Here is a 9,346-nt window from a genome sequence, read left to right on the forward strand (position 1 = left end):
ATCTCATTTCTAGGGCATTAATGAGACTGAACTGAAACTTTCAGATATTAAAACAAAATTCCCAGAAAGAAATGCTATAAAGAACAAGGGGTTGATAATCGAGCCCAATAATTATTGCCCCCACATTCCCACTGCATAATACGATCATTATCGGATAAACCTCAAAAAGAGAAAATAATATGTTGAAATCATGGCCCTTGGTACTATTGAGTTACTTGTAGATTCGTTTTGTGATCATACTAGCTAGCTCATTCATTAATTTCCATGGCGACTCTGAAACTTTATATTTACATCTGATCCGGTCCACACAAAAACACACTCACCCACCCATACAGATCTCAAAAAACTAAATCGTGCCAAATGAAATTGTTTAGTAAGAAAAATTAAATACTCGACTAAACTCGATAATGAATTCTCTCTGAGAGGGAGAAAGATTGTTAACAGGGAGATGGAGGCATAAGATTTAACCCTAAATCATCATTTTCGAGAACCAACCTTGGCTTATGAGTCTCCACCATTGTATTATTACTCCCATACTCAGGATGCAATCTCTTCTTCGACAACAATGGAACTCCAAAAAGCTTTGTTCTACTAACGTTAACGCTATCATCCACAACAACGTTATTCACTGTCGAAGCATGAAGCGGTTGTGATTTATTACCCACATTCATAAACGATGCTTGCTGCTGTTGTTTTTGCATTAGTAATTGGCCATTCATGTTTGAATGATTTGAAGATACAAGAAGTGATGAAGGGTATGAGTTACTTGGAGCCACCGGCTTCACATGGTTTTGTACGAAGTAAATTATATCATTGTAAAGCTTCCTCATATGCGCCAACTCCGACATCAACATGTTATTGCTTCGCCGTAACCGTTCATTATCCTCCGACAACGCCGTCACGGAGTTGCCTCCTCTACCACTGCTAATGCTGTGGTTACCGTTATGAAAGATCCCAAGCATACCAGCTGTTGTGGTGGTGGCGGTGGTGGTGGGGGAAGAGAGAGGTGGTGAGTTATCACAGTATAAATGCTCATCGGAGTCTGGTGGGGAGATACTCCGTGTAGACGTTGGGTAAGCAAAGAACCCATTGCCGCCTTGTAGACCACCGCCACCGCCAAGGCCGGTGAAGTGATGAGGGTGGTGGTGGTGGTTAAGTGTGACTTGTGGTTGTGATGTTTTCCGGCGGTGGATCTCGCACAGCAAATGCTTCTCTCCTTTCTTGAAGAACTCGTTCGCAAACTCCCATCTATCCGGTACTATTTTCCTAAAACCCTAATAAAACGAAACACAAAAAAACAACCGAAAGTAAGTATCATGATTTACAATAAAGAATCAAAACAAAAAGAATCGAGTAGTAGTACTGATCTATCATAAGTGTTCCACTTACATAGGTGTTAAGCTGGCGCACAAACGACGAAAAGTTGTTGTGTTTGAAGTAGTTCGGAAGTAGATCACGTGCAAATTCCGGTGGGCGCCAGACGACGAAGGTGGTGTCATCTTCACCCCACGAGACGATATGGTCGGTCGTCGGATCATCAACCAGTTGGTATGTCTTAGTGAGAAAAGGAGCAGGAACCGCTTTATGGGAGTCTAAAGATAACAGCATCCCTCCATCACATGAGTTATCTAACATCATCGCCATGAAAATCACTTCTTTCTTCTCTTTATATCAACAAATCTTCTTCGATACTTCTTGTTTAAGGATTCTAGAGAGAGAGAGAGTGAGTGTGTGTGTGGGTGAGAGGGGGGTTGGTGGAGATATATGGGAATGTAAAAATCTTTAAGTCTAATCCTCCAACTATTATATTACTCCAAGAAAGAGAAAGAGAGAGAGAGAGATGAAGCCAGAAGGGCAGGGGCAGCCTCGATTATGTAGAGAGGAAGGAGAGAATATGTGTCTGAGTGTCTGGTCTGGGACTGTGAAATAAGAGCCTTTCAAGACAAACCCGTGACACGCTCTTTCTTTCTTTCTCTCTCTCTCACACACAGTTACACATTTGTACACACATTGTCTTCTGAATGTATTTATTTACAGTAGCAAACCAAGCAAGTGAATACTGGTTGCATTAATGAGAAGGTGAAGGAAATGAGATCGGCGATAACAACTTGATTGTTGGACTGATTGAACGACTACTACTCGATGATACGTTTCAGAGCATGGAAACCACACGACTAGTTCACAAAAAGGTCTTGATCGACGTCTTGCAAAAAAATATCATTTTTTAAGGATCTTATTTCAAAATGTCCCTGATTTTTGTAATTTCTTTCTATAGTTTTTAGTATGAGTTAAATAAATCATAGATTTCTTATAATCAAATACTATCTTAGATGAAATCGAAAATTTCGAATTTTTGGAGTGATGAAGTTTGACGGTGTCAACCCTATTTAACATGGTGGTACTGTTATTTATTATGGTCTTTTTTGGGCAATAAATATCATTTCCATATTTGTACATATATTTATGACTCATTTCTTGCACTTACATATTAGTCATTTTGACTAGTCAATCCTCAGATTATACCTTCTATTATTATGTAAAAAGGGGTCCTCTTATTTTGAAACGAATGGAAGGCTATGTACAGTAATTGTACCAAACAAACATAATAAGTGACAAAAACATTTATTATCATGTTATAAATACAAAAAAAGTAAGACATGGATACCGGAAATTAACTTTGTTTAGAACTTAATAAGTTAATCATCTTTGAAAATATTTATTTTAAGTACATTCTACGAAAAAAAAAAAAAAAATCCTCGTGAATATTAGTATATGATCGATTAAGTGTTAACGTAGATTGCTGGGGCGCACCAATACCCTCAATCCACTAGCTTTGTAAAGTCTAATAATGATGGATGCATGCCTTGTGCTGTTAATCTATTGATATCTATCCGTTGTGTGATATTGTGTTGAAAAGTGTTGAAATATATATGGTTTTAATCTATTGGAATAATTCAAAACTATCGTATATGATAATACTCAAGCTCTCAGCACAACTCTTCTAACAATCAATGTGCATTTGGGACATTGATAAGAACATATACATGCCTAAGTTACTAATACTCAAATTAGTTACGTCATAACTTTAAAACCTCTAAATGTTAACTATGTATAATCATCCGATCAACATTCTACTAGGCCGGCACTAGATGACCATTGACAAACTTTGAAGAGTATATCTTGAAAAGATCTCCAATCTTATCATATACACATACAGTAAGCAACAACAGATCTATGGCTTTTTGGGAAACCACATTTGGGGAGTATAGATGGCACACATAGAACTGGTAAGCAACAAGTTTTTTGAGTTTGTGTTTCATGTGGTGTTGTTTTCATTCGTATATTAATTGAACTATCATTTAAAGAAATTAAAAAAATAAAAATAATCTTTTTTTTTCCCTTATAGGAAAACCGTCAGACATAAACTTATTTTTTTGGAACCGGCTGAATTTATTAAAAGCACGGTCTAAAGGGAAAAGACCGGACACAAAATAAAAAACAAAAACAAAACTTACAAAATGTCAAAAGGGGAACAAACCTAACAATCACATCTATAATTTCCAAAATTACCTCTATATTTCAGCCAACTAAAAACCATATAAATCACATTTTCCGCCAACTTTGAAGAGTTCACTTGGATTTTGTTAAACCAAACATCGCTCATTGCTTTCCACATACACCATAGAAACCCATAGCAGATAGCAATAAATATTTTCCTCTTTTTTGGACAGTTCCCCCATGAGTCAGCAAAATTAACAAAATCTAAAATCGAAAGGAACCTTTGAATAGAAACGTCACACCAATTGAAAATCCAGCTTAGAGAATCAAAAGCAATCGGACAGTCCAAGAGAATATGATCCGCAGTGTCCACACCACTAAAACACATTTGACAAGAAATAGAAGACATGTTGATACCTCTCCTGGAAAGAGCTACTGCAGTAGGAATACACCCCATACAAGCCCTCCAAACAAAGCTAATGCACTTGATAGGAACTAAGTGAAGCCAACCCGTGGGTTATTTATCGGGGTAGTCAATTTACTGTCAATGAGGGCCCTAAGATCGCAAACACGGAAAATACCATCATCAGTTAACCTTGATCTCCAAGTGTCGGGCCCATTGGATCTAACAACCATCCTTGTAACATCCAAAATAGATTTCAATTTCAACAGCTCCTGAGAATTGTTGGGTTTCCGCTTCCAAGCCCACGACAAAATGCCATTCACCCATCTGTCACCTAAAAGACAACTTTTCCTCTTGTCTAACGCATATAAAGAAGGGAATTTCACTGCCAAAGTCCCGTTCTTTAGCCAATCATCTAGCCAAAACAAAATTTTCTTCCCGTCCCCTACCTAAAATTCAAAAATATCTAAAACATCAATATCAATATTGTCAAGTGTAGAGAAGACATTGACAATACTACTCCAAGTGCCCGGGAGAGATTTTTTAGCCCAAGAGTGAATAAGTTTCCTTTCACATCTATGTATACTACCAATCACTCGCCTCCAAAGAGAGTCATTTTCCGTTTTAAACCTCCATATCCATTTTGTCAGGAGGGCCCAGTTAAGCGAGGCCAAGGATCCTATCCCGAGACCACCGAACGATTTTGGCCCAAGCACCACCTTCCAAACGACCCAATTGATTTTTATTTTTTCTTCACTTCCTCCCCATAAGAACCGTCTTCTCAGTTTCTCGAGGTTATCAATAATGGAAATCGGAGCTTTAAAAATGGAAAAATAAAAAAGAGGGAGACTACCTAACACAGCTTTAACCAAAGTTAGGCGACCGCCAAAGGATAAAGTTTTAGCTTTCCATAGAGAAAGTTTATTTTGAACACGATCAATGACGGGTTGCCAGCTCCTTTTTTGGGACATATTTGCTCCGACAGGGACTCTAAGATATTTAAAAGGAAGAGAGGCTGCCTCACAACCGAGAATTCTAGTGCAACTAGCAATTTCATTCTCCGTCACTCCAATGCCCTAAACTTTGGATTTGTGAAAATTAACTTTGAGCCCCGAAGATGCATGAAAGCATCTCAAAATTCTTTCCAAGTTTATGAAGTTGGAGTTTGTCCAATCTCCAATAAACATGGCGTCATCGGCGTAAAACAAATGAGAAATCGTAGGGCCTCTGTTAGGCATTTCAGCCCCATGAAATAAAGAATGGTCGCAGGCCGAACGCATGGCAACATTTAATCCTTCCATAGCAATTATAAACAAGAAAGGAGATCGAGGATCCCCTTGCCGAACCCCTTTGGTAATAGGAAACTCTTTCGTGGCGGAGCCATTGAGGAGAATAGATGCCCGAGAAGACGAGTGTTAAATCCTCAATGATTTATCAATGATTTCACCATTTTTAACATAGAAGTAAACTTGATACATAATAACAAGTTGAGTGTTAAATCCTTGTTTACAAGCTTAAAATTTTCAATTTAAAGCATGAAATTCTTATTATAGTGATTTGTAAGATGATGAATTAAACCCAAATTTAGGTAACCGGTTAGAAACATAAAAGTAAGCTTGTATACTTACTAATTGAAATTAAGTTCTAATGGATAGAATTTAAATAGACAAACTTATAAGTTCAAGTGCAAGCCATGCAAAGGATAAGTTATTAATATAGATTATTAAGGATGACTATGAAGCTATAAAGATGATGGGTTTTAGCCATATGAACATCCCTATGTGCACATGCAACCCTAATGCTTGGATCTAGGTTTCTCTAATTGATCATACATTGAATCCAAGACTTCTAATGGCTAATATACAATAAGAACAATATGAAATCAAAGATTAGAAGTTTACCTTGAATCACTTGCTTGATCTTGTTGTCCTTGAGGCTTTAGAGTCACAATTGTCACTCCTCTAATGGCTTACAAACCCCAACTAGCAAGAAGATGATTTAGGAAAGAGGAGAGGGGAGGAAGAATTTGGCCAAGGTTTCTTTAGAGACAAGTGTGTCGAATTTCCTCACCCCATAGGGTCTATTTATACTAGTAAGGCTCCTAGGGTTTCACCCTTAAACCCTAATTGGATAACTTAAGCCCTAAGCAATCCAAATCCTTTCCATGATAAGCCTTGGACGAAATCTAAGCCTATCCAAAGCCCTAGAATTCGTCCACCCCTTATCCTTAAAGGATTTATAGCCCAAAGTCAAACTATCAGACAATTGACAGTTTATACCCCTTTATTTAATTAATCTCTTTAAGTCACCAAATTAATTCCAAATTAATTTATGACTTATATTAATCAAATAACAATATTATTATTCCTTATATTATTCTTATAATATATTAATAATATTCCTTCTCTCATTATAAATCATCCTATCAAGTTGCTATGGTGAAGGCAACCCAAAATGACCATGCTCAACCGGGTCAAATACTTGCCTTATATAGTTGCAGCCTTAGACACTATTCCAACAGTCTCCCACTTGGATAAGTCTAGTAACTATATACAAGTATATTCCGATTAGCAATCGTAGCTCTCAAAGATGCTGTCAAACTCTGATCTAATCAATCTTGTCCTTCAGATAAGGGATCGTACAGTCCTCTGTTTAGATATCATGCTGACAATTCTTATGGAACAATTTGTCTAGCATTTGGTTTCTCGATCTCTAATTTATTTAACATAGAACTTAGTCGAACACATCAATTTAGTTCTGACCGGGTCCGACACATAAGTCAAATCAAATCATCAAGCGGCCGAGATATCGCTTTTACCTTCTTAAGATAAAAGTAACAGATAAACTTCGACTTATATGCATTTACTTATTCATTAATCAACTGTACACAACAATGCGTTTTATAGCATCAAGTTACTGATGCGGTTTTCACATTATCAATGTACAACCAATTAACAAATAACAAACCATATATCTTGGTTTTAAGACCATATGATATTATCATCTTGCAATCACCCTTTTTATCACATTCCATAAGGTGATTCCAGCAAGCGCGGGTTTGTTCCAATGCTCAAAACTAGTTCATAAGCACTCATGAATGTTGCAGCAAACTTTTGCTATGTCTAATACCATTTAGACAATCTACACACCAATTCATGACAATCTTCATTCATATCTACTTCCAACATATGAACGATTGTGGACAATTTGAACCATTCGATTATTCTTAATAAATTCAATTATTCTGGAAGTCAAAACATGCAAAATGAAATAATAGTTAAACAATTAACATAAGACAGTAACATTACTCATAAATAATACTCTTTTATTTAATCATCAAATATCAATTACATTTATCTATTACACGTTTCTACTACTAATATCTAATCTATACTAATATCATCCTTCAGCCCAATACTCCTAGCATGCTGCAAGTGCTTAACCCTACTCAGTCCCTTCATAAGCGGATCTGTTGGGTTATCTTCTGATGATATCCTCTTCACTACGAGTTGTCCTTCTTCTACACGATGTCTAATAAAGTGATATTTTCTGTCGATATGCCGAGATCTACCATGATCCCTCGGTTCCTTGGTCAAGGCAACCGCTCCTTCATTATCACAGAAAATCTCCATGGGCTCCTTTATGGCAGGTACAACCATATTGCCTCCTTTGACGCTTCGCTCGCTGCAATGTACTCTGATTCGCACGTTGAATCAGCTACGGTTTCCTGCTTGGAACTTTTCCAAGTCACTGCTCCTCCATTCAGGGTAAAGACCCAGCCCGACTGCGAACGGTAGTTGTCCCTGTCGGTCTGAAAGCTGGCATCACTATACCCTCGCACCTTCAAGTCATCACTCCCTCCGAGGACTAAGAACCATTCCTTCGTCCTCCGAAGGTACTTAAGGATATTCTTAACCACAATCCAATGGGCTCTGCCAGGGTTCCCTTGATATCTGCTAACCATGCTGAAAGCAAAGGCTACATCAGGGCGAGTACAAGTCATAGCATACATGATTGAGCCAACTGCGGAAGCATATGGTACTCGGCTCATTTATGCTATTTCAGCTTCGGTACTCGGACTTTGAGTCTTACTCAACTTGGCATTACTTTGTATCGGTAATTCTCCCTTCTTCGAGTTTTCCATACTAAAAAGTCTTAGTACCTTATCTAAATAAGTGTTCTGACTAAGTCCTATTAGTCTCTTACTTCGATCTCTTACTATCCTTATTCCCAGAATATAGGAAGCCTCTCCGAGGTCCTTCATAGCGAAGCACTTCCCGAGCCAGGACTTAACTTCCTGCAGAGTCGGGACGCCGTTTCCTATGAGCAATATGTCGTCGACATACAAAACGAGAAAGCTTACTATACTCCCACTGGCTTTGACATATACACACGATTCAACTTCGCTTCGTACAAATCCAAACTCTTTAACTTTCTCATCAAAGCAAAGATTCCATCCGCGAGACGCTTGCTTAAGTCCATAAATGGACTTCTCAAGCTTACACAATCTATTCGAATGCTTCGGATCGACAAAACCCTCTGGCTGAGCCATGTAAACATCCTCGGCCAACTTCCCATTAAGGAAAGAGGTTTTGACATCCATTTGCCAAATCCCATAATCATGAAATGCGGCAATAGCTAGCATCACTCTAATAGATTTTATCTTTGTAACTGGTGAGAAGGTCTCATCATAGTCAACTCTGGGAGTTCGAGTAAAGCCCTTCGCAACCAATCGCGCTTTATATGTGTGTACGTTTCCATCCACGTCGGTCTTCTTCTTGAAGATCCATTTGCACCCAACGGTCTTACGTCCGGGCACATTATCAACCAAAATCCAAACTTGGTTGTCATACATGGACTGGATCTCGCTGTCCATCACCTCTTTCCATTTTACAGACTCCGGGCCTGCCATGGCTTCCTTATAGCTATTAGGTTCATCAAGATTTATTAGTGTACCATCACTAATATACGTGTCCCCTTCGGTAGTAATATGAAAACCATAAAACTGGGGTTGAACTCTAACTCTTTCGGAACGTCTAAGAGGTAAGGACTCGTCAATCGGTTCAACTGGAGTTTCCTCCTTGGTTTGAGTGCCAGCGGTAGAGGTTCCTTCATCTATCGATTCTTGAATCTCTTCAAGCTCGATTTGCCTCCCACCGTCTCCTTGGCTTATGAGTTCTCGCTCTCGGAAAACTCCTCTCCTCGCAACAAAGACAACATTGTCCTTCGGTCTATAGAAGAGATATCCAAAGGATTTCATCGGATAGCCGATGAAAGTACATCGCTCACTACGAGGTTCGAGCTTGTCGTGAGTATCTCGTCTTACGAAAGCCTCGCAACCCCAAACCTTGAGATGTACCAATGAGGGAGCTTTCCCTGTCCACATCTCGTGAGGTGTTTTGGCAACCTTCTTAGTAGGGACTCGGTTAAGGATATGGGCGGCAG

The 9,346-nt window shown here is 38.6% G+C and overlaps 1 protein-coding gene across 1 annotated transcript; it reads right to left on the reverse strand.

Annotated features, from left to right (window-relative positions):
• Positions 1-222: 222 nt before the first annotated feature.
• Positions 223-1,938, reverse strand: LOC111876179 (heat stress transcription factor B-4). The gene is made up of 2 exons (XM_023872704.3): positions 1,390-1,938; positions 223-1,274 (listed from the first exon to the last, which is right to left on the reverse strand). The coding sequence occupies exons 1-2, from the start codon at positions 1,642-1,644 to the stop codon at positions 438-440; spliced, it is 1,092 nt and encodes a 363-aa protein (XP_023728472.1). The 5' UTR covers positions 1,645-1,938; the 3' UTR covers positions 223-437.
• Positions 1,939-9,346: the final 7,408 nt, after the last annotated feature.

This window comes from Lactuca sativa, chromosome 1 (genome assembly GCF_002870075.4).
Source record: "Lactuca sativa cultivar Salinas chromosome 1, Lsat_Salinas_v11, whole genome shotgun sequence".
NCBI lineage: Eukaryota > Viridiplantae > Streptophyta > Magnoliopsida > Asterales > Asteraceae > Lactuca > Lactuca sativa.